Genomic DNA, 26,389 nt, shown 5'->3' with positions numbered 1-26,389 from the left:
TTTGCACCATACATCCCAACTGGTTGCTTTCATTTTCTTTCATTCATGCCAGGGAGGGGACAGGAATTTTCTTTCATTGATTAATCACCTACTCTGTACCAGCCCTACTAGTCTATGGAGAATTACATCTGGTTGATACCAGCCCTGCCTGCACGAGCCCTTTGTGCTGGTGGCTCTCACACTAGTCTTTGTTGTTCCTTCCTCACCACCTCCTACACCTTCGTGAGGGCTGCTGCTCACAGATTCACTGAGCAGATAGCACTACTATGGCATTACTCCTACCTCAGCATAGTTTTGTAGCAGGGTAGCTGTTAACCTCTTCATGTACTTGCATCTCAACCTCAAACCCTCAAGTAAAATCCACTTCCCTTTATGACATTCACAGTGGACACCAAACAACTTAACTTTCTCATTTACACCCTGAGAAACAGCCAGGTGCAGAGGGCTCCAGGGACAGTTCTTATTCAGATCATAAGCTGGACAGTCTGGATCCAGATCATAAGCTGATTTTAGTTAGCAACTATAGGAAGAGAGTGAGGATATCTGCTTGTGGATATTCAACTGACCTAAGAAATTGTTATAACCTTTTTGAATGCTATATGGTTATGTCTATGAAAAACCTTGAAAGGTTTCTACTCTTTAATTTCAGAATTCTTATTCTAAAAACATAACCTCAGAAAATTAACAGAATGTCAAACAAAACAAAATGTAAGTGAGATTCTTACATTTATAAAATGAAAGTGATTAAAATCTAATTTCCAACAATATTGGAAACAGAAACACAGCATGCTAAAATCATTAATATTTAGTAATAAAGGGCAATGTTTATCATTATACCTGTAAGTGATAAAATCAAGACTCAAGCTTGTATTTACAATAAGAGTTCAATTTTATAAAAATATATACATGCATAATGAAGAATACAAATACACCAAAAACTTATCTGTGATTTCTAGAATTATGAATTTTCTAATTTTCTTCTTAATTAGTTTAAGTATTTTCTCTGTTTTCCAAAATAAGACTGTGCTCCTTTTATAATCAGAAGTATAACATTGAGAAGGAATATGAGGTTCATGTAGACTTATTTGGCATGTAAACCTCCCATTGTCATAGTTCAGATCCACTTTTTATATTTTTCTGGATTAGGACTATATTGGGGGGTACTTCTTTTTCCATTTAAAATGCTTTTGGAACTCCTCATTTTTAACCTGATTTCACAAGAGGATAAGGAGAAGAACTACAAAGTGTTATATATTCTGAGGACAGTCATTGGATTTTACAGTATATTAGAAATGCCTTGCTTCAATTTGGTTTGGCTCTGTGTCCCCACCCAAATCTCATCTCAAATTGTCATCCCCGTGTGTCCAAGTATCAGGGGAGAGGAACTAGCGGGAGGTGATTGGATCATGGAGATGCTTTCCCGCATGCTTTTCTCATGAAAGTGTGGGAGTTCTCATGCCCTCTCTTGCCTGCAGAAATGTAACATGTGCTTTGCTTCCCCTTCACCTTCTGCCATGACTGTAACTCTCCCTAGCCATGTGGAACTGTGATTCAATTAAACCTTTTTTGTTTATAAATTACCCAGTCTCAGGTAGTATGTTTATGGCTGTTTAAGAATGGACTAATACACCTTCTAAGTACAGTAATTCGCTCTTATCCAAAGAGAGTACTTCCAAGACCCCCAGAGGATGCCTGAAACTATAGATAGTATCAAGTCCTATACATATTATGTGTTTTTCCTGCACATACACACTTACAATAAATTTAGTTTAAAAATTAGCTACAGTAAGAGATTAACAGCAGCAATAAAATAGAACAATTAAAACAATACACTATAATAAAAGTTATATGAATGTGGTCTCTCTCTCTCTCTCAAAATATCTTATTGTACAGTACTCACTCCTCACTCTTCTTCTCATAATCATGTGAGATGATATAATACCTATGTGATGAGATGAAATGAGGTGAATGACACAGGCATTATAACATAACATTTGGCTACTACTGGTTTTCTGATGGCCAGAAAAAGAATCATCTGCTTGGGGTGATCTTGGAACATCAAGCTATGATGATGTCTACAGTTGAATTTCAGAAGCTTAAAATGTTATACAGTGTGGATACACTGGACAGAGGGATAATTCATATCCCAGACAGGACAGAGTAAGATGACAAGATATTTTGTCATAATACTCACAATGTCAGGCAATTTTAAACGTATGAATTGTTATTTCCTGATTTTCTATTTAATATGATCAGGTGGCAGTTGAAACTGGAAAGCAATCATATGGAACCAAAAGAGAGCCCGCATCGCCAAGTCATTTCTAAGCAAAAAGAACACAGCGGGGGGCATCACACTACCAGATTTCAAACTATACTACAAGGCTACAGTAATCAAAACAGCATGGTACTGCTACCAAAACAGAGATACAGACCAATGGAACAAAACAGAGGCACCGGAGGCAACACAACATATCTACAACCATACAATCTTTGATAAGCCTGACAAAAACAAGCAATGGGGAAAGGATTCCATGTTTAACAAATGGTGTTGGGAAAACTGGCTAGCCATGTGCAGAAAGCAGAAACTGGACCCCTTCCTGACACCTTACACTAAAATTAACTCCAGATGGATTAAAGACTTAAACATAAGACCTGGCACCATAAAAACCCTAGAAGGAAATCTAGGCAAAACCATCCAGGACATAGGAGTAGGCAAGGACGTCATGAACAAAATACCAAAAGCATTGGCAACAAAAGCCAAAATAGACAAATGGGACCTAATCAAACTCCACAGCTTCTGCACGGCAAAAGAAACAGTCACTAGAGTGGATCGGCAACCAACAGAATGGTAAAAAATTTTCGCAGTCTACCCATCTGACAAAGGGCTGATATCCAGAATTTACAAAGAACTCAAACAGATTTATAGGAAAAAAACAAACAAGCGCATTCAAAAGTGGGCAAAGGATATGAACAGACACTTTACGAAAGAAGACATATATGAGGCCAACAATCATATGAAAAAATGCTCATTGTCACTGGTCATCAGAGAGATGCAAATCAAAACCACATTGAGATACCATCTCACGCCAGTTAGAATGGCGATCATTAAAAAATCTGGAGACAACAGATGCTGGAGAGGATGTGGAGAAAAAGGAACACTTTTACACTGTTGGTGGGAGTGTAAATTAGTTCAACCATTGTGGAAGACAGTGTGGTGATTCCTCAAGGCCTTAGAAATAGAAATTCCATTTGACCCAGCAATCCCATTACTGGGTATATATCCAAAAGACTATAAATCGTTCTACTATAAGGACACATGTACACGAATGTTCATTGCAGCGCTGTTTACAATAGCAAAGACCTGGAATCAACCCAAATTCCCATTGATAATAGACTGGATTGGAAAAATGTGGCACATATACACCATGGAATATTATGCAGCAATCAGAAATGGTGAGTTTGTGTTGTTTGTAGGGACATGGATGAATCTGGAGAACGTCATCCTCAGCAAACTGACACAAGAACAGAAAATGAAACACCGCATATTCTCACTCATAGGCGGGTGATGAAAAATGAGAACACATGGACACAGAAAGGGGAGTACTAAACACTGGGGTCTATTGGGGGGAAAAGGGGAGGGCCAGTGGGAGGGGGAGATGGGGAGGGATAGCCTGGGGAGAAATGCCAAATGTGGGTAAAGGGGAAAAGGAAAGCAAAGCACACTGCCATGTGTGTACCTACGCAACGGTCTTCCATGCTCTGCTCATGTACCCCAAAACCTAAAATCCAATAAAAAATTAAAAAAAAAAAAAAAGAAACTGGAAAGCAAAACTACAGATGGAAGGAAGTGGGAAAGACAACTCTAAATGCTGGAGAAGAAGAATAAAGCTCTCTGGTTAGCATTTTGCATGTCAACCTATCCAGGTCAGGTCACATCAGAACATAATTAATCAATTATCTGTGTACATTGTGCTAGGCACAATGTCTGGAATGCCAACATTGTGGGCATTTGTGGGGAAGTTTGTAACTGAATTTTCATACCTTCTGTCATTTATAAAATTAACCTAGAACTCAAAAGGAAGACAGTGAAATGTTACACTTGAAAAGAGGGTTGACGCATGTTCTCACTCAGAGGCAGGTGTTGAACAATGAGAACACATGGACACAGGGAGGGGAGCATCACACACTGGGGTCTGTCGGGGGGGAAATAGGGGAGGGACAGTGGGGGGGTGGGGAGTTGGGGAGAAATGCCAGATATAGGTGATGGGGAGGAAGGCAGCAAATCACACTGCCACGTGTGTACCTATGCAACAATCTTGCATGTTCTTCACATGTACCCCAAAACCTAAAATGCAATTTTAAAAAAAATTTTTAAGTATCAAAGAACTAAAAAAAAAAAGAGGGTTGATTAAACCTCTTTAATTGGGTTCTCCCAGTTACCTTCCTATGCATATTCTAAATGAATATGTCATTCCCCTTTCTTATTCTTTTCTTTTTTAATTTTTAGTTAAGTAAAAATTGTATATATTTATGGCATAAAACATAATGTTTTAATATATGTAGACATTGTTAAATGGCTAAATGAAGCTATTTAATATTTAAATTATTTCAGACATTATTTTTGTGAAAATGCTTAAAATCTATTCTCAGCCATTTTCAAATATACAATAAAGTATAATTAACTGTAGTCGCCATCATGTACAACAGATCTCTTGAACTTATTCCTCTTGTCTAACTAACATTTTATGTGATTGACCAATATCTCCTCAATCCTGCCACTCCAAGCCTCAGGTAAACATCTTTTTACTGTTTCTGTTAGTTCAACCTTTTTACATTCCACATATTAGTAATATCCTGCAACATTTATCTCTCTGTGAACTGTCTTATTTCAGTTAATGTGATGTCCTCCAGATTCATCCCTGTTGTCACAAATGACATGATTTTTCCTGCTTTTTTAAGGCTAAGTAATATTCATTGTGAATATATTTCATTTTCCATATTCACTATTCTACTGGTGAACAACTTAGGTTAATCTTATGTCATAGCTGTTGTAAAGAAATGCTACACTACATGGAAGAGCTCCTTTTTCTTACTGTAAAATTATTCTGTTGATATGAATCTTTCATTGGAATTATTACATTCTTGAATGAGAATATTGAATGAAATAACAGTACACCACGAGTAGGATGATGGGACAGAAATGTCAATCAGTGGTGTTTCCTTGGGAAATGATGATCCCCTCGTATCAAGGTAGGCCCAAGGTAGGATAAGTGGAAGATAGAACTTGCAAGAGTAGTTTAGCTTTCCTATCCTGCATGTTTATTATTTATTTAAAAATTATGCTCATTTCAAAAACTTGCTCATTCCCTTCATCTATCCATTTGGGTGTATAAATTTGTCCTTAGTGTAAATTGCCTTACAGAAAGTATTTGCCAAGAAAGTAATCTCTCCCTCTCTGATGTCCTCTTTCTATGTCTTTCTAGTTGAAATTTTATTAAAATACATTTATCAGACAGTGTAATTATTTGAGCATATGTTCCCCACTACTAAAGAATAAGCACCTGGAAGCCAGAATACACTACAAAAGCAGCATAGGTATGTCTTGATACTGGATTTCTTCATCTCTGTTCTTATTGTTTAATAGGTGAATGAAGAGTCAGACACAGTGGTGGGAGTAATGTGCAGATGTGAGAAATCCTTCCCAGCATTTCTCAAAAAAATATATTACATTCCCTTTGAAATCTGGCACAAGACAAGAGTGCCCTCTTTCACTAATCCTGTTCAATATAGTATTGGAAGTTCTAGCCAGAGCAATCAGGCAAGAAAAAGAAATAAAGGGTATTCAATTAGGAAAGGAGGAAGTCAAATTGTCTCTATTTGCAGACAACATGATTGCATATTTAGAAGACCCCATCATCTCAGCCCAAACTCTCCTTAAGCTGATGAGCAACTTCAGCAAAGTCTCAGGATGCAAAATCAATGGGCAGAAATCACAAGCATTTCTATACACCAATAACAGACAAACAGAGAGCCAAACCTAAAGCGAACTCCAATTCACAATTGCTACAAAGAAAATAAAATACCTAGGAATACAACTAACAAAGGATGTAAAGGACCTCTTCAAGGAGAACTACAAACCACTGCTCAACGAAATAAGAGAAGACACAAACAGATGGAAAAACATCCCATGCTCATGGCTGAGAAGAATCAACATTGTGAAAATGGCCATACTGCCCAAAGTAATTTATAGATTCAAAGCTATCCCCATCAAGCTACCAATGACCTTCTTCACAGAACAGGGAAAAAAACACTTCAAACTTCATATGAAACCAAAAGAGAGCCCACATAGCCAAAGCAATTCTAAGCAAAAAGAACAAAACTGGAGGCATCACACTGCCTGACTTCAAACTATAATATAAAGCCATAGTAATCAAAACAGCATGGTAATGGTACCAAAATAGAGACATAGACAAATGGAACAGAACAGAAGCCTCAGAAGCAACACTACACATCTACAATCAGCTGATCTTTGACAAACCTGAGAAAAGCAAGCAATGGGGAAAGGATTCCCTGTTTAATAAATGGTGTTGGGAAAACTGGCTAGCCATGTGCAGAAAGCAGAAACTGGACCCCTTCCTGACACCTTACACTAAAATTAACTCCAGATGGATTTAAGATTTAAACACAAGACCTAACACCATAGAAACCCTAGAAGAAAACCTAGGCAAAACCATTCAGGACATAGGCATAGACAACAAACACTACGGGTAAAACACTAAAAGCAATGGCAACAAAAGCCAAAATAGACAAATGGGATCTAATTAAAGTCCAGAGCTTCTGCACAGCAAAGGAAACAGTCACTAGAGTGAACTGGCAACCAACAAAATGGGAATAAAATTTTGCAATCCACCCATCTGACAAAGGGCTAACATCCAGAATCTACAAAGAACTAAAACAGATTTACAAGAAAAAAACAAACAAACCCATTCAAAAGTGGGCTAAGGATATGAACAGACACTTTAGAAAAGAAGACATTGATGAGGCCAACAAACATATGAAAACATGCTTAACATCACTGGTCATTAGAGAGATGCAAATCAAAACCACATTGAGATACCATCTCATGCCAGTTAGAATGGCGATCATTAAAAAATCTGGAGACAACAGATGCTGGAGAGGATGTGGAGAAATAGGAATACTTTCACACTGTTGGTGGGAGTGTAAATTAGTTCAACCACTGTTGAAGGTAGTGTGGCAATTCCTCAAGGACCTAGAAATAGAAATTCCATTTGACCCAGCAATCCCATTACTGGGTATATATCCAAAGGATTATAAATTGTTCTATTATAAAGACACATGCATACGTATGTTCATTGTGGCACAATGTTCATTGCTGTTTACAACAGCAAAGACCTGGAACCAACCCAAATGTCTATCATCAATAGACTGGATAAAGAAAATGTGGCACATATACACCATGGAATACTACGCAGTCATAAAAAATGATGAGTTCATGTCCTTCATAGGGACATGGATAAATCTGGAAACCATCATTCTCAGCAAACTGACACAGAACAGAAAACCAAACACCGTATGTTATCATGCATAGGCAGGTGTTGAACAATAGGAACACATGGACACAGGGAGGGGAGCATCATGCACTGCAGTCAGTTTTCGGGGGCCAGGGGAGGGACAGCAGGGGTTGGGAGAGTGAGGAGATATAATGAGGGAAAAAAATACCAGATATAGATGATGGTGGGATGAAGGTAGCAAACCACCTTACCATATATGTACCTATGCACATGTACCTATGTACATGTGCAATCCTGCATGATCTGTACATGTACCCCAGAACCTAAAGTACAATAAAATATATATATATATATATATATATATATATATATATATATATATATATATTTAATTCAAACTCTGAGAAAATTAGTTGAAAAATCAGGAAAAGTTAGAAAAAATACGTAATTCTCTTGTAAGAATTAAAGCATAATAGTCAACATAGAGACATTACTGATTCAGAGGAATCTGCTCAAGCCACAGGTAAAGCAAGAGCAGAAAGTGATGACATGCAGAGCTAAAGGCTAAGTTTTCATTTCCAAAATCAATACAAGAGCATTAGGGGAGAAGCAGTTACTGCATAATCAGTCAATGTCACTTATGGCTATTTTCATGTGTGTGTTCATGGCTCTGTCTGCTGTTAACAGTGAATCGGTCTTACAAGTAAAATGAATATTATTATTAAGCTTATATGCCTAGGATATTTTATGCAAATATGAGTGACACTGCCAGAAATAATAAGTTTTGGTAGCCAGTAAGTCTTTGAATTGCATCTTGAAGTGTGAATCTGTGTAGTGCAGTTTACCTTCCTGGGAGAGCTGAATGATTATTCAAACACCACATAATTATATTCACAGTGAGTTTCCCAGTGCTTGGTTATTTGCTATAGTCTACTATATGCTGTGTATACTATAACCCTGATATTTATAATTATTAAATAAATTCTAGATACCTATAATAATGAGTAAAGAATACAAAGAATATTGAAAATATTTTAAAAGTAATTTATAATTTTGAGATTTCTCAGAAATTCTGATTTCTCATAACGACATTTTGAAGACCTAGGAAACGACAGCATGAATGTATGTTTCTGCATATTCGTGTTGTCTAAATAGATCTAATGAGGGTAGATGAAAAGGTGGCTAAATAAGGAAATGGTTGATTGAGAAACATTATTATACATTCCATTAATAAATAAACACTGAAGAGATCAAATGCAGTTTAAGGCTCAGGAGATTTTTCAGTCTTTCTCTTTTGTCTGGTCAGAGAAGATGTAAAATATAAAAAAGAATAGTAAATTTAAAAAATCCTTAAATCTCTTCTAAATAAGTACTACAATGTGTTTGTGAAACTTAATACAATTGAAAAGGGAATATTTCTAAAACGCAAACCATAATGTTCAAAATATTATAATTTGTAACTAAAATTCCAGATAATTTCAATCATACATAGAAGAGAGAGAATGAGAGAAGGTAGTAAAGTATTCTGAAATTTCACTTTGTTTGAAAGAATGAAATTTATAGATATTAATTAATTTATAAATTTAATCATTATTGGTTTACATATGGTTCTTTAAAATATGTATGTTTCTTTAACAGTAATAGAATATATATTGCATCAATATCTTTCAAGTCAATAGAAGGGGTAAAAGAAAATTAAACTCCATCAATCTAGCAATAGACAAGAGAAGAAATATAAAACAGTTTTAAAAATTTAGCAAATAGAAAACATAAACCCAATGTATCAGCAACCTTATATATGTGAATTGCTTAAATTTATTTGTTAAAAGACAGAAATGCTCAGATCATGTGTTAAAATCCAGATATATGTTTAAAACGTGAGACAGATCATTTGTTAAAATCCAGATATATGTTTAAAACGTGAGACACATTTAAGGTACTTGAAGTAAATAGATCGACAGAGATAGAGCCAAACAAGTTTAATTTTTTTAAAGAAGTAGATGTGACAATACTAATATCAGACATAGTGGAATTCATCATAGCAATATTTAATAGGATCAAAAAGACTATTTCATATTATAAAAGTTTCAATAAATCAACAATATCTTTATTATGATTAATTATATCATATCCACAGTAACAGTTTAGCAAGAATATTATTACCAAAAGAAAAACTGCTAGCCAATCTGACTTGCCATAGATGTAAAATTATTACATAAATATTATTTAGCTAAATTTGACAGTGCAACAAATGAATAATACATTATAGCCAAATTAGATGTTAAAATCATAGGCTTCCGTCATATTAGAAAGTCAATTAATGTAACTCCATATTAATCAGTTTTTTAAAATCTAATAATCTCAATAGATATTATAAAGGCATTCAGTGAAATTCAATATGTACAGTAAATAAAACCAAATATCTTTTTTAAAACAAAACCTTAAGTCCTCATTGAAATAGAAAGTTGCTAAAGAAACTAGTCAATGAATTAAAACCAAAAACAAACAAACAAGAAATAGAAATACTTAAAAATCAATGTTGAAATTATCATTTTGCTTATGTTTTATTTTTCTCCCGGCAAAAGAAAATCAAGTTTAAATGATTAGATAAGAAAAGAGTTTAATAGAGCAATATGATAATAACAAATAAATTTCATACTTTTTCCTACATATCTGTAAACAAATTTACTTTAGCAAAAAACCTCATAAGACACTCAAGAACAACTTAATAATATATATTTAAAACAGAAAGAAAACTATGAAATGCCCTTAAAAACATAATTTAAGAAGACTTGAACAAATAAATGAAGGGACACTACAACTATAAACATTAAAACCCGATAAATAATTTATACCAAAGTCCGTAGTAATATAGACTGTAATTAAGATGTGAGATGTGTGTTTTTAAAATTAATTTTTATTTTTTATGTATACATAAATTTCTTATTAAATGATACATGTATTTTTACTGGCACATTATTCCCCATAATTTGAGGGAACATCTGATATTTTGATACAGTCATATAATGTATAACGATCAAATTAGGGATTGGGATATCCATCACCTTAAACATTTATTTTTTCTTTATACTAGGAACACTGAAACTATTCTCTTTTAGCTATTTTTAAATATACAATAGATTATTGTTTACTATAGTCCCCCCTAATTATTTCTCAAACATTTGGTCTCATTTATTTTATCTAACCGTATTTTTGTACCCATTAATCAGTCTCTATTCAACCCCATTTCACCTCTCTGGACTTGAGCCCTGGTAACCACCAATCTACTCTTCAAGGATGAATGTTATTCTTATGACTTGCCATAGTAGTTATAGGTTTTGTTTCCAAAACAAGAGCTAAGTGGAAAAGCTCCAACCCCTCAGAGGTTGGAAGAGGAGACAGATATCTGCAAGCTCATCAAAAGTTGAACCATCACAACTGTGCCATACACGCTGGACTGAATCATTTATCTGATTATGTGGATTGAAAGAATTTAGATGTCCAGGGCATCAAGGGGAAGAACTTTTACTACTGATGAACTTTCTCAGGGCACCTTTCATATCTTTATTCCTCAAGCTGTAGATGAAGGGGTCCATCATGGGTGTCACCACAGTAAATAGTACAGCACCAATCTTATCAGTGTCCTCTGGGTGAGTGGGGGGGGGGAAAGTACACACCTACAATGGTTCCATAGAACAGTAATACAACTGTGAGGTGAGAGCCACAGGTGGAGAAGGCTTTCCACTTTCCCTGTGTGGAAGATATTCTCAGGACAGCTCTGATGATGCAGACATAGGAGAAGATGAGTGCAAAGGGGACAATGATAACTGATAAACCCACAATAAACAGCACAAGCTCATTGATTATTGTGTCTGAGCAGGACAGTTTGAGGAGAGGGGCCAAGTCACAGAAGAAGTGGGAGAGAGTATTGTGGTCACAGAAGGGCAATTGAATGAGCAAAAGGGTGTGTGTCAGAGCAATAATATTACTGAGGAGCCACGGGATGACTGTGAGCAAAATGCAGAACTTGGGCTGCATGAGGGTTGAATAGTTCAGAGGGTGGCAGATCGCCACAAAGCGGTCGTACGCCATAGTCCCCAAGAGCAAATTGTCAGTGACGACAAACACAATAGAAAAGTACATCTGTGTGATGCAGCTCTCATAAGAGATGGATTGACTCTTGGTTTGAATATTCATCAACATTTTGGGTACTGAGTTGGAAATGGAGGAAATATCAGCAAAGGATAGATTGGCAAGGAAGAGATACATGGGGGTGTGAAGGTAAGTGTCCAAGCTGATGGCCAGGATGATGAGCCCGTTCCCAACCACAGTGACCAGGTACATACCCAGGAAAAGCACAAAGAGGAGGTTTTGATGGTCATCCTGGCGGAAGAATCCCAGGAGAATGAATTCAGTGCTGGTGGTTCGGTTTCCTTGATGCTTATTTCTGCTGATCTGAAGAAAGAAACACAAAGTCTTCATACACCTACAAGAAAACCTAACATGGTACCATTTGGCTGCAGCCATTGTGGTAGAGCACTTGAGTAAAGTTTCTCCTGCCTATTAAGTGGAAATACTACTTAATAAGAAAGTATTTCAGCAGTGCTGAGATTTTGAAAATGTCATAGAAAAAGACAGGACATGCCAGATACTTCTCAATGAACATGTTTTAAACTCTAACAGGGTTCCGAATTTGATTTTTCCAGTTGATTCTAAATGTAGTTTAAATCTCTCAACTGAGGATCATATATGAGGGACATCCTATATTCTAAAGATATTAGATAAACCTGCAAAAATTATGTAAAAGTGACCAAACTGTCCCAAACCAACTTCATCCTTTAAATCTAAGAAAACAGAAATTTGAAGTGTCATGAAACTGAGGCGTTTGAGGAAATAAACATGACTGAGGGTTAGGAATGGCTATAGGAATGTATGCCGTTTGTGGGTGCTTCTTCGACTAATGCTGGGGGAGGTCTCCAAAGGAAGGGCTTTGAAGAATGAGTACAAGAAGGAGCAACCAGGGTTTTACTTCATCTGTGGCTAGATAGCAGCCTCAAGAAAATTCAGGGTCACATAAACACTTAAAGACTTGTGTTTAATCTCGCTTCTAAAGGTGAAGGGCTCACTGGATCAGCACACAATGGCAGAGGTAGAGAGAAAAGATGGTGGTTAATAGAGAAATCCTGTATTTTCACCCTATGGCATGGTATGAATATGTGAATTTCCTATAGGACATGAGATGCCATGAGAGGTCATTGAACTCACGTCAACTTGTTGAGATTCCAATCCAGAAACAGCCTATCAGAGAAGAGGAGGCTGTAGCAATAAGAAAACATGAGGTGGCTCTCTTATGAAAGAGAGACCTTAAAGACATCAGTGAGACAGTTCATTGCACTTGTCAGGAAACCGCATAATGGGGCAGTCTCCAAAAGGCAGCCTCTGATGAGCCCCAAATGGTCTAAAGAGACACCATGCCTGCCACACATAAGGCACCAACTGCTAGTATTCTATGGCAAGATATGAACACTTTCGCCTTTTTTCCCACCCCCATTTGTCCTCCCCGACCCAGTAAAACAGAAAAAGAAGGGAAGATCAAAATGACCACAACAACAACAGCAACTACAATGTGCTGGCAACAAAAGAGGCTGAAGAGCAAGGGAAGAACGTATGCTCCTTCCTTCTCGCTGTACAACCCAAGCTACACATCAGATCTGAGCTCAAAAGGAAATTGCCTGCACTTGGCGTTTTAATACCTGGAAATGGGCCTCCAGGATCAAAGTTAAATATTTTTAAAATCTTATGTGGTCAGAAAGGTAAAGGGATGTCACAAGGTGTCATCTAGGAGTAGAGAAAGGAGATTGGACCTAGTATGATTTTCCTTGTGACTTACTGGAAATAATATCACTTTGGAACAGGAGACATTTGTCCCTCTTTCTACTCTCCTAACATTGTCTCCCTCCCATTTGATCCCTCTCTTCTATCTATCTCCAAAATCACTTGTTTCTCAAAGATTCTGTTTCCATTCAGAGGCCAGAAAAGAGGAAATCTTCATCTCTGGAATTCCTAAAAACTGAAAGCATTGGAGACTGAAGCAGAGATCTGAAGTCTCTTTGCTTCTGAAAAGCTTGGCTTATAAATCAGAGACAAGGGAAAACACATGCAGAAGGGAGAATCTGCACCAAAACTGAAATGAGCTAAATAACTGGCAGGCATCTACACTGAAGACACAGACTGGCCTGTGGTTACCAAGCCATGGACTGGTTTGGGCTTGACTAGAGAGGAGGGGAATTGTGTGTTTCTGAGTGACAAGCTCTGAGCTCTCCTTCCTGTTCTAACTTTTCCATCTACCAGTAGTCCTGCACAAATTGTTCCGCGTTCCCAAGGTGGCTGCCTACCTGGTCAAGACCAATGCTGGATTCTGAAGAGACTCACCTCGGAATGACGGTAAAAATCTCAGGAAGTTACCAGTTTCTAGACCCAGTGGCTTTCCTGATCCTTAGCAGAGTTGCAGGTGGAGACTCAGCAGCTCTTAAGTATTTTTCAGATTGGACTCTTCCTCTAAGCTTCACAATTAATAGAATCATGGTGCTGGGCTCACCTGGGACATTCAGGTCCTTCTCAGCCCTTTGGGATAATATCCCTGAAGTGTTTTTCTCAAGACGAACTGTAATTTTACATCCCAGTTTTGATGAGGTAAATGGGGAGTAGACAGACAGCTCTGCTTGTTTTTTCCCTTGTTTTGTCTTCATATGCTCTTCCCACTTGTGATCTCTTATCTGTAACTTAGTTGATTTTTGCACTTCACAGTGAGGTAGTTGTTTTCTATGTGTGTCTTCTCCCAGTGAGATGGTCAGCATTTTCAGAGTTATTTTCTGTATCTTCTCTAGCACCTAGTAGTGGGCGACGCTTAGTAAATACCTAGAGAATTGAGTTGAATATTTTGACTAGAGATTATGTATCCAAAGAGATGTCATCTCTAGAGGAAGGAGAAAGGATATGGCCTTGGCATCACTTGAATGAATTTTAGCATTGGAATAAATTGGAGACCCAGTGATTCAGCATTTAGGGCTCTTAATTGCAAACTAAAGATAAACTCTTGGTTTCTAATTTTGCAAATAAACATATTGAAATGATAATGTGTGGTTCACAATACAATGGGAAGGATGGAAAAAGATGTCCTGAAGTGGACAAGAGCAAGAGAGACTGCACAGCCAGAGACTCAGGAAGAATTAATATATCCCTTCTTCCAGTGCTTAATTCAACCTGTGGATTAAGTGTATTAATGAATATATTTAATATAATCAGGTAATAGAGAAGGAAGGAGGCAAGTTATTCTATCTATGCATTAACATACATCAGTGGCACTTCTATATGCAAGCAGTGAATTATCTGCTAAAGAAATAAGGCAAGCAATTCCATTAACAATAGCTACAAATAAAAAGTAACTAGGAATAAACTTAACCAAGGAGATGAAAGATTTCTACCCTGAAAACTATACCACTTTGATGAAAGAAACTGAGGAAGTCACAAATAAATGGAAGTACATCTTGTGTTCATGAATTAGAAGAACTGATATTGTTAAAATAACCATAATACCCAAAGAGAGCTATCAATTTAGTGCAGTTCTTATAAAAATTCCAATGAATTCTTCACCGAAACTGAAATAAATCACAAAATTTATATGGAACCATGAAAGACCCCAAATTGACAAAGCAATCCTGAACAAATATAGTATAAAGCCATAGTAACCAAAACAGCATGTTTCCTGCATAAAATAGACACATAGGACAGTGAAACAAAATGCAAAACATAGAAATAAATTCAAGCACCTAAAGCCAACCTATTTTCAATAAAGGTGCCAAGAAGACATCAGGGTGAAGTCAGTAAATGGTGCTGGTAAAACTGGATATTCTCGTGCAGAAGAATGACACTGGACTCTCATCTTTCACCATACACAAAAATAAACTTAAAATAGATGAAAGACATAAATTTAAAACCAGAATCTATGAAACTAACAGTAGAAAACATATGGAAACACTTCATAACATTGGACTGGGCAAGAGTTTGTAAAATAAGACCTCAATAGCTCTGAGGCATTGAAATAGAAATAGACAAATGGGATTAAATTAAACTAAAATTATTTTGCACAGCAAAGAAAACTATTAACATAGTGAAGAGATAACCTACAAAATTTCAGAAAATATTTGCAATCTATGCATCTGACAAGGGATTATAAAATAGCCTATATAAGGAACTTAGCTGAAAAAATAATAATTAAAAATGGGCAGATCTTAACACACATTTCTCAAAATAAAACATGGCCAAACAGATGTACAAAAAATGCTTAACGTCACTAACCATCAGAGAATTACAAATCAAAATACCTTGAGATACCTCCTCACTCTTATTAGAATGGCTATTTTTCAGAAGACAAAGAAAGTGTTAGTGAGGATGTGGAGGAAAGGGAATTCATATGCTTACATACTGTTGGTGGAATTGTAAAGTAGCACAGCTGCTATGAAAAACAGAATGGGGTTTCCTCAAAAAATTAAAAATAGAACTACCATATGATCCAGAATCCCACTACTAGGTATATATTCAAAGGAAATAAAATCTGTATGTTGAAGTAATATCTGCATTCCCATTTTTATTGCCGCATTATGTACAATAGTTGAGATATAGAATCAACCAAGGCATAAACAGATAAAGAAATGTGGTATATACACACAGTGCAATACTATTTAGCCTTAAGAAAGAATGAAATTCTGTCATTTATGACAACATGGATAAACCTGGAGAACATCATGTTAAGGGAAATATGTTAGACACAGAAAGATTTTTTTTAAAAATTGGAGTTATAGAAGCAGAGAGTAGAACAGTGGTTACCAGAGACTGGAGAGGAAATGTGAGAGGGAAGGATGGGGAGATGTTTCCCACTACACTTGGGAATTACGGGAGTTACGATTCAAGATGAGATTTGGGTGAGGACACAGTCAAACTATATCACAATGAAAAGCGGTCACTATCTTGTACCACAGACTGTAGGAATAATGGGAGAGCAGGAGTAGATCCGAATGACACAAGAAAGGGACTGTATTCGATACAAACCTTATACTATCTATTTTCTTCTAATGACACCAAGCACCTCCCAAACTCTGCTACCTCTTTCCAAGCTCTCTGAGCTAGCTGACATTGAGCCCATGTGCCAATTCTTTCCACACAAACTTTTCCTTCTCTTCTGGACTAACAGTAATAGCCATATTGAGGAACGTGGTTTCTAGCTTCCTATGTGGCCATCAATGGCCAGATAATGCAATCTGGAAGTTCAGGAAAGTTGATGGGAAATGAGATGAGAAGAACCAGAGCAAATCAATATACCTACGTTTCTTCCCTCCATGGACAGCTCCCAGCTATAATTCCTCCTTCCATAGGAGTCCCACATTCCATACCTAATAAGTAATGTTCCCTGACTCTTTCGTTGTGAACAATAACACAGAAATGCATGTCATTGCATTGCTTTGTACTTATCCTAGATTCAGTTCCCTCTATTCCTCCTCCAGTCTTCCTGGGGTTTTACCTTCCAAATAGAACATCAAGACTTAAATTCTCACCTCAGGCTCTGCTTTCTAGAAGACCCATGCAACAACAGTCATAGATTAGGAAACTCATAAATATTCCTCACGGACAAGTTGCAGAAATGAGGATTTTGCTTCCATTCATATTTCCTTTCCAGCTGTGACTAGATCGATATATAAATAAATAGGTGACAGATATAGATATATAATTAACAGATAAAAATAATAACTTGCCTTCTCTTTCTTCTCCATTACATTATTTTTAAATTTTTTAAATTTATTTTTAATTGGCACATTGTATTTGTCCATATTTATGAGGTAAAATAATGTTTTGATACATTATTTTGTATAACAATCCAATCAAGAGAATTGTTAGCATATCTATCACTTCATACATTTATCATTTCTTTGTGATGAGAATATTCGAAAGCATTTCTTCTAGCCATTTTGTAACATACAGTATTTTACTACTAATGGTAGTCACCCTACTATGCATTAGAACACTAGAATTTATTCTTCCTATCTCATTGCAACTTTGTACCCATTGACCAACTTCTTCCCATCCTTCCCTCCCACATTTCCTCTCCAGTCTCTGGTAACCACTGTTCTACTCTCTGCTCCTATATGCCAATTTTTTTTTTAATCCCAAATATAAGGGAGATCATGCGCTATATATCTTTCTGTGTCTGGCTTGTTTCACTTAACATGATGTTCTCCAGGTTTATCCATGTTGTCACAAATGACAGAATTTCATTCTTTCTTGGGACTGAATGGTATTCCACTGTGTGTATATATACATATATATATATATATCACATTTTCTTTATCCATTTATGCATTGTTAAATACTTAGGTTGATTCCACATCTTAGCTATTGTATATAGTGTTGCAGTAAACATGGGAATGCAGATATTTCTTCAACATACAGATTTTATTTCCTTTAGATATATACCTAGTAGTGAGATTGCTGGATCACATGGTAGTTCTATTTCTAATTTCCTGAGGAAAACCCATTCTGGTTTTCATACTTTATCATTTTACCAACAGTGTGTAAGTGTGTATTCCTTTTCCTCCACATCCTCACTGACACTTGTTTTCTTTTGTCTTTTGACAGCCATTTTAATAAGAATGAGGAGATATCTCAAGGTAATTTTGATTTGTAATTCTCTGATGATTAATGATGTTAAGCATTTTTTATACATCTGTTTGGCCATGTCTCCCTTCGAGAAATGTACATTAAGATCCATTTTATTTATATTTTTTCTACTGTTAAGCTTCTTATATAATCTATATTATAACCCCTTGATACATGCATAGTGTGCAAATATTTTCTGAAATTCCTACAAAATTTCAGAAAATATTTGAAATCCTTCACTATGTTAACAGTTTTCTTTGCTGTGTAAAAGCTTTTTAGTTTGATTTAACCACATTTGTCTATTTTTGCTTTTAATTCTGGAGCTTTTAAGGTCTTATCTTACAAATTCTTGCCTGGCCCAATGTTATGAAGTGTTTCCATATCTTTTATTCTGTTAGTTTCATAGATTCTGGTTTTACATTTATGTCTTTCATCTATTTTAAGTTTATTTTTGTGTACGGTGAGAGATAGGTGTCTAGTGTCATTCTTCTGCATGTGAATGTCTGGTTTCACAAACACCATTTATTTTCTTTACCCTGATGTCTTACTCTTGGCAACCTTATTGAAAATTAGTTGGCTTTAGGTGCTTGAATTTGTTTTTGCACTTTCTGTTTTGTTGCATTGGTCTCTGTGTCTGTTTTTATTCCATTCCCATGCTATTTTGGTTACTATACCTTTACAGTATATTTTGACATCAGGTAGTGTGATGTCTTCAACTTTTTCCCTCTTTGTTCAGTTTGCCAATTTGGGATCTTTTACAGGTCCATATGAATTTCAAGATTTTGTTCTGTTTCTGTGAAAAATATTATTGGAATTTTTATAAGGATTCCATTAAATCTGTAGATTTCGTTGAGTAGTATGGTTATTTTAACAATGGGAATTCTTCCAATCCATGAACATAAGCTATCTTTCCATTTTTTTGCATCTTCTTCAGTTTCCTTCATCAAAGTTGTACAGTTTTCAGGGTAGAAATCTTTCGCCTCCTTGGTTAAGTTTATTCCTCGTTACTTTTTATTTGTAGCTATTATAAATGGAATTGCTTGCCTTGTTTCTTTAGCAGATAATTCACTACTAGCGTATAGAAGTGCCACTGATGTATGTTAATGCATAGATAGAATAACGCCTCCTTCCTTCTCTATTACCCCATTATATTAAATATATTCATTAATACACTTAATCCACAGGTTGAATTAAGCACTGGAAGAAGGGATATATTAATTCTTCCTGAGTCCCTGGCTGTGCAGTCTCTCTTGCTCTTGTCCACTTCAGGACATCTTTTTCCATCCTTCCCATTGTATTGTGAACCACACATTATCATTTCAATATGTTTATTTGCAAAATTAGAAACCAAGAGTTTATCTTTAGTTTGCAATTAAGAGCCCTAAATGCTGAATCACTGGGTCTCCAATTTATTCCAATGCTAAAATTCATTCAAGTGATGCCAAGGCCATATCCTTTCTCCTTCCTCTAGAGATGACATCTCTTTGATTATATAATCTCTAGTCAAAATATTCAACTCAATTCTCTAGGTATTTACTAAGCGTCGCCCACTACTAGGTGCTAGAGAAGATACAGAAAATAACTCTGAAAATGCTGACCATCTCACTGGGAGAAGACACACATAGAAAACAACTACCTCACTGTGAAGTGCAAAAATCAACTAAGTTACAGATAAGAGATCACAAGTGGGAAGAGCATATGAAGACAAAACAAGGGAAAAAACAAGCAGAGCTGTCTGTCTACTCCCCATTTACCTCATCAAAACTGGGATGTAAAATTACTGTTCATCTTGAGAAAAACACTTCAGGGATATTATCCCAAAGGGCTGAGAAGGACCTGAATGTCCCAGGTGAGCCCAGCACCATGATTCTATTAATTGTGAAGCTTAGAGGAAGAGTCCAATCTGAAAAATACTTAAGAGCTGCTGAGTCTCCACCTGCAACTCTGCTAAGGATCAGGAAAGCCACTGGGTCTGGAAACCGGTAACTTCCTGAGATTTTTACCATCATTCCGAGGTGAGTCTCTTCAGAATCCAGCATTGGTCTTGACCAGGTAGGCAGCCACCTTGGGAACTTGGAAAATTTTGTGCATGACTACTGGTAGGTGGGAAAGGTAGAACAGAAAGGAGAGCTCAGAGGTTGTCACTCAGAAACATACAATTCCCCTCCTCTCTAGTCAAGCCCAAACCAGTCCATGGCTTGATAACCACAGGCCAGTCTGTGTCTTCAGTGTAGATGCCTGCCAGTTATTTAGCTCATTTCAGTTTTGGTGCAGATTCTCCCTTCTGCATGTGTTTTCCCTTGTCTCTGATTTATAAGCCAAGCTTTTCAGCAGCAAAGAGACTTCAGATCTCTGCTTCAATCTCCAATACCTTTCAGTTTTCAGGAATTCCAGAGATGAAGATTTCCTCTTTTCTGGCCTCCGAATGGAAACAGAATCCTTGAGAGACAAGTGATTTTGGAGATAGATAGAAGAGAGGGATCAAATGGGAGGGAGACAATGTTAGGAGAGTAGAAAGAGGGAGCAATATCTCCTTGTTCCCAAGTGATATTATTTCCAGTAAGTCACAAGGAAAATCATACTAGGTCCAATCTCCTTTCTCTACTCCTAGATGACACCTTGTGACATCCCTTTACCTTTCTGACCACATAAGGTTTTAAAAATGTTTAACTTTGACACTGGAGACCCATTTCCAGTTATTAAAAAGCCAAATCCAGTTCAATTTTAAACTTCAGCTTCACTGTGAATTCAAAGCATGGGTCCTCCCTTTTGAGCTCAGAACTGATGATGTGTAGCTTGGGTTGTACAACAGGAAGGCAGGAGCATATTTTCTTTTTTGCTTTTTACTTTTCCCACAATTACGTTGTTGTTACTACTGTTATTGTTATTGTCATATTGGTCTTCCCTTCTTTTTTCAGTTTTATCGGAAGAATGAGGATGGGAAAAAAAGCAAAACTGTTCACATCTGTTGCCATCGATACTAGCAGTTGGTGCCTTATGATGTCTCTTTTGATCATTTTGGGATTTGTCAGAGACTGCCTTTTGGAGACTGCCCCATTATGCAGTTCCCATTATACAAGGTCAATGAATTATTATCCCCTTGATCTCTTAGGATCTCTGAGAGCCACTTCATGGTTTCTTAATGCCACAGCCTACTCTTCTCCACTAGGCTGTTTCTGGATTGGCATCTCAACAAAGTGGCTTGATTCCAACGACCTCCTATAGCATTACATGTCCTATGGGAGAGCCATATATTCATGCCATGCCATGAGTGAAAATGCAGGATTCCTCTACCAACCACGATTTTTTCCCTCTACCCCTGCCATTGTGTGCTGATCCAGTGAGCCCTTCACCTTTAGAAGTGAGACTAAACACAGGTGTTTAAGTGTATATATGCCCCCTACATTTTCTTGAGGCTGCTATCTAGCCTCAGATGAAGTAAAACCCTGGTTTTTACTTGCTCCTTCTTGCACTCATTCTTCAAAGCACTTCCTTTGGAGACCTCCCCCAGCATTAGCGGGAAGAAGCACCCACACAAAGGTGTACACTCCCACGGCCATTCCTAACCCTCACTCATGTTTACTTCCTCAAACTCTTCACTTTCATGACACTTGAAATTTCTGTTTTCCTAGATTTAAAGGATAAAGATGAAAAATGAAGATGGTTTGGGACCAGTTTGGTCACTTTTAAGTAATTCTCACAAGGGTATCTAATATCTTTGGAATAGAGGGTATGCCTCATCTATGATCCTCACTTTGGGCAATTTAAACTACATATAGAATCAGCTGGAAAATTCACATACAGAGCCCTGTTAGAGTTTAAAACATGTTCATTGAGAAGTATCTGGCATGTCCCGTCTTTTCTATGGCATTTTCCAAAACTGCACTGCTAAAATACTTCCTTATGAAGTAGCACTTCCACTTAATAGGCAGAAGAAATTTAACTGCCCATCAGTCTAGAGGAAGTGCCTTACCACAATGGCTGCAGCCAAATGGTACCACATTAGGTTATCTTGTAGGTGTATGAAGACTTTGTGTTTCTTTCTTCAGATCAGCAGAAATATGCATCAAGGAAACCGAACCACCAGCACTGAATTCATTCTCCTGGGATTCTTCCGCCAGGATGACCATCAAAACCTCCTCTTTGTGCTTTTCCTGGGTATGTACCTGGTCACTGTGGTTGGGAACGGGCTCATCATCCTGGCCATCAGCTTGGACACTTACCTTCACACCCCCATGTATCTCTTCCTTGCCAATCTATCCTTTGCTGATATTTCCTCCATTTCCAACTCAGTACCCAAAATGTTGATGAATATTCAAACCAAGAGTCAATCCATCTCTTATGAGAGCTGCATCACACAGATGTACTTTTCTATTGTGTTTGTCGTCACTGACAATTTGCTCTTGGGGACTATGGCGTACGACCGCTTTGTGGCGATCTGCCACCCTCTGAACTATTCAACCCTCATGCAGCCCAAGTTCTGCATTTTGCTCACAGTCATCCCGTGGCTCCTCAGTAATATTATTGCTCTGACACACACCCTTTTGCTCATTCAATTGCCCTTCTGTGACCACAATACTCTCTCCCACTTCTTCTGTGACTTGGCCCCTCTCCTCAAACTGTCCTGCTCAGACACAATAATCAATGAGCTTGTGCTGTTTATTGTGGGTTTATCAGTTATCATCGTCCCCTTTGCACTCATCTTCTTCTCCTATGTCTGCATCATCAGAGCTGTCCTGAGAATATCTTCCACACAGGGAAAGTGGAAAGCCTTCTCCACCTGTGGCTCTCACCTCACAGTTGTATTACTGTTCTACGGAACCATTGTAGGTGTGTACTTTTTCCCCTCCTCCACTCACCCTGAGGACACTGATAAGATTGGTGCTGTACTATTTACTGTGGTGACACCCATGATGAACCCCTTCATCTACAGCTTGAGGAATAAGGATATGAAAGGTGCCCTGAGAAAGCTCATCAATAGCAAAAGTTCTTCCCTTTGATGCCCTGGACATCTAAATTCTTTCAATCCACATAATCAGATAAATGATTCAGTCCAGCGTGTATGGCACAGTTGTGATATTTCAACTTTTAATGAGCTTGCTGGTATCTGTCTCCTCTTCCAACCTCTGAGGGGTTGGAGCTTTTCCACTTAGCTCTTGTCTTAGAAACAAAACCTATAACCACTATGGCAAGTCATAAGAATAACACTCATCCTTGAAGAGTAGATTGGTGGTTACCAGGGCTCAGGTCCAGAGAGGTGAAGTGGGGTTGAATAGAGACTGGTTAATGGGTACAAAAATACAATTAGATAAAATAAATGAGACCGAATGTTTGAGAAATCATTAGGGGGGACTATAGTAAACAATAATCTATTGTATATTTTAAAATAGCTAAAAGAGAATAGTTTCAGTGTTCCCAGTATAAAGAAAAAATAAATGTTTAAGGTGATGGATATCCCAGTCCCTAATTTGATTGTTATACATTATATGACTGTATCAAAATATCAGATGTTCCCTCAAATTATGGGGAACAATGTGCCAGTAAAAATACATGTATCATTTAATAAGAAATTTATGTATACATAAAAAATAAAAATTAATTTTAAAACATACATTAATTAAATCTATATTATTACAAACTTTGGTACAATTTTTTTATAATTTAGACAATAACAGGTGCATATAGTGCCTACAGTCTAGCTCTTGTTGCTTTGAAGACAGTTATTACTACTTCTTTCCTTAATCTTTATTTGTTTAGGTCAGCTTTTCTCAAAGCTTGTTTTGTTAAGGTACTATTCAGTGAGATATTTTATGGTTGTAACAAGAAAGATTCCCATGTTCAAATAATTTTTGGCAACTCTGAGTTAAATGAAGCAAAATGTATTAAATGGACAACTTCTCAGAACCTTCAGTGTTGTGTAAATCTCTAAAAGGGTAAGATGGTAAACAGCAATTCTCAAGATTAAACTTGAAATAATTTAAATTTAATTATTTCAATCATATGGAACCTGATTGATCACAGAGTTGTTCATGGAACTAGCATTTTACAAATACATTTTAGGAAATATGACTCCAGATGACTTCAGTTATTTCAACGGAAAACCACAGAGTGTATGTATAAAAGGTATGCGTTATAGTTCTGACTCTGTCCGGAACAGCTATGTAGTATATAGTAGACACTAAAAACAAAGTGATACTTTTTTTTTAACCACCCACTTTCCTGGCTTCTAACTCCAGCCTACCTGCCCTGCCAAATTAAGTTTATTTTTTCCCAGCCTAAGCTGACTTCCATTCTTCTCTAAACTTAGAATCATCCAACCTATTTATGAGTAAACCTATAATCAGCCACCTGCCTTTCTCCATGCTATCTCTTAAACTTTTATCTTTCCTTTTAGCTTTTATTATAAATGTAAAACCTACAGCTGTTGTATGAGCTACCCAATAAGCCTCTCAACAGTTCTAGTCTTCCTCAAGTACCTCAGTATCCATCCTGTTCCATCCATAACTCCAACATGGAACATCACAGAGCTCTGCCTTCATTATTCCATATGGAGCAGTAGGAAGAGTCCTAGATTTGTAATCAAGAAACATGGAGTCTGGCCCAACTCTGCAGCTAATTCACTGCAAGGCAGGCCGTGTTGCTAATTTCAGTTTCTTTTTTCTGTAATATTGCAATTGGTCTAATAAGGAGAAAAAAAGTTTTACAACAGCATATATCATAAAATCCCATTTTTGTAAAACAGAACTTGCATAAAGAGATGCCTCAGAGGAGAGTCAGTGAAATACAAGTGGTTGTGCAGATTGTATTTCCCAAAAATGGCCACAATATTTCCATCCCATGTGCTCTTGAAGCACCTACCCTACCACTTCTCCATCAAGAGGTGGAACCCATAACCCTCACTGTTGAGCTTGGTTTTGAGTGCTTATTTGACCAATAGAGCACCCCAAAAGTACTGGTGCATAATTTCTGAGACTGTCTTAGAAAAGCCAATTCCACTTTTTTATGGACTAAGTGCTTGTGTTCCCACAAAATTCATATGTTGAAGTCCTAACCCCCAAAGTGATGATAGTAGGAGACGGGGCCTTTGAAAGATGAGTGGGTCATGAGGATGAAGTCCTCATAAATTATTAGTGCCTTTACACAAGAGATCCAAGAGAACTCTCTATTGCTGCCACATGGAGGACACAACAGGAAATCTGCAGTCTCCAACCAGAAGAGGGGCCTCATCAGAACCTGACCATCCAGTTCATCTCAGACTTTCAGCCTCCAGAACGTAGAAAGCAAGTGTTTTTTAAAGCCACTCAGTTCATGGTAATTTGTTATGACATCCCATACAGATACACCTCCACCTGGCTTACTCTCTCTCTCTGAACATGAACCTCTGGAGCTTTGAGTTGCTATGGAAGAAGTCCCACTACCCTGAAGCCACCATGCTGGAGAGACCATATGGAAAGACTACACGGAATTCAAGAGAGTTGTTCAAGGAATCCCAGATGCACCGGCCCAGCAGTCTTTGAATCTCCCCAGCCAGTCACCAACATGTGAAAGAGTGAGCTTTCAGGTGATTCCAGCCTCGGCCCCAACCACAAGACACATAAAGGCCAAGTGAAAACTGCCTAGCCAAGCCCAGCCAAACCCTAGGACCCAAAAGACAACCATAAAATGATTTTTTGTTTGTTTGTTTGTTTTGAGACGGAGTTTCGCTCTTGTTACCCAGGCTGGAGTGCAATGGTGCGATCTCGGCTCACCGCAACCTCCGCCTCCTGGGTTCAGGCAATTCTCCTGCCTCAGCCTCCTGAGTAGCTGGGATTACAGGCACACGCCACCATGCCCAGCTAATTTTTTGTATTTTTAGTAGAGACGGGGTTTCACCATGTTGACCAGGATGGTCTCGATCTCTTGACCTCGTGATCCACCTGCCTCGGCCTCCCAAAGTGCTGGGATTATAGGCTTGAGCCACCACGCCCGGCCATGTTTTAATTTTCTACCATGTGGAGTGGTTTGTTACACAGTAATATGTAATAACGTAACAGCAGTTTTGCTTGGGTCATGGGATAAAATGATTCATGTCACATTCTGTGTTGCTTTAACATTTTACAATGACTGCCATTATAGAAAGAGGGAAAAGCTTTTTTAAGTTTTAATGA

At 37.3% G+C, this 26,389-nt stretch overlaps 2 protein-coding genes across 2 annotated transcripts; one reads left to right on the top strand and one right to left on the bottom strand.

Moving 5' to 3' along the window:
* Nucleotides 1-10,347: 10,347 nt before the first annotated feature.
* Nucleotides 10,348-22,486, bottom strand: LOC100392973 (olfactory receptor 1S1-like). Its single transcript, XM_078339318.1, is given in 2 exon segments — nucleotides 10,348-11,201; nucleotides 11,203-22,486. Coding segments are annotated over 2 exon segments (1,017 nt in total). The 5' UTR covers nucleotides 12,060-22,486; the 3' UTR covers nucleotides 10,348-11,041.
* Nucleotides 19,745-24,186, top strand: LOC100392836 (olfactory receptor 1S1). The gene is made up of 3 exons (XM_054240908.2): nucleotides 19,745-20,257; nucleotides 21,161-21,322; nucleotides 22,292-24,186. The coding sequence occupies exons 2-3, from the start codon at nucleotides 21,302-21,304 to the stop codon at nucleotides 23,240-23,242; spliced, it is 972 nt and encodes a 323-aa protein (XP_054096883.2). The 5' UTR covers nucleotides 19,745-20,257; nucleotides 21,161-21,301; the 3' UTR covers nucleotides 23,243-24,186.
* Nucleotides 24,187-26,389: the final 2,203 nt, after the last annotated feature.

This window comes from Callithrix jacchus, chromosome 10, assembly GCF_049354715.1.
Source record: "Callithrix jacchus isolate 240 chromosome 10, calJac240_pri, whole genome shotgun sequence".
Classification (NCBI taxonomy): Eukaryota; Metazoa; Chordata; class Mammalia; order Primates; family Cebidae; genus Callithrix; species Callithrix jacchus.
The sequence above is the reverse complement of the archived record's forward strand: the minus strand, read 5'-3'. Positions and strand labels throughout refer to the sequence as shown.

Excerpts from the sequence above, each read along its gene's own strand:
- LOC100392836 (XM_054240908.2), top strand. The coding sequence starts at position 21,302 with ATGCAGTTCCCATTATACAAG. Across the intron at positions 21,323-22,291 it reads TGCAGTTCCCATTATACAAG|ATCAGCAGAAATATGCATCA; the intron begins GTCAATGAATTA and ends TTCTTTCTTCAG.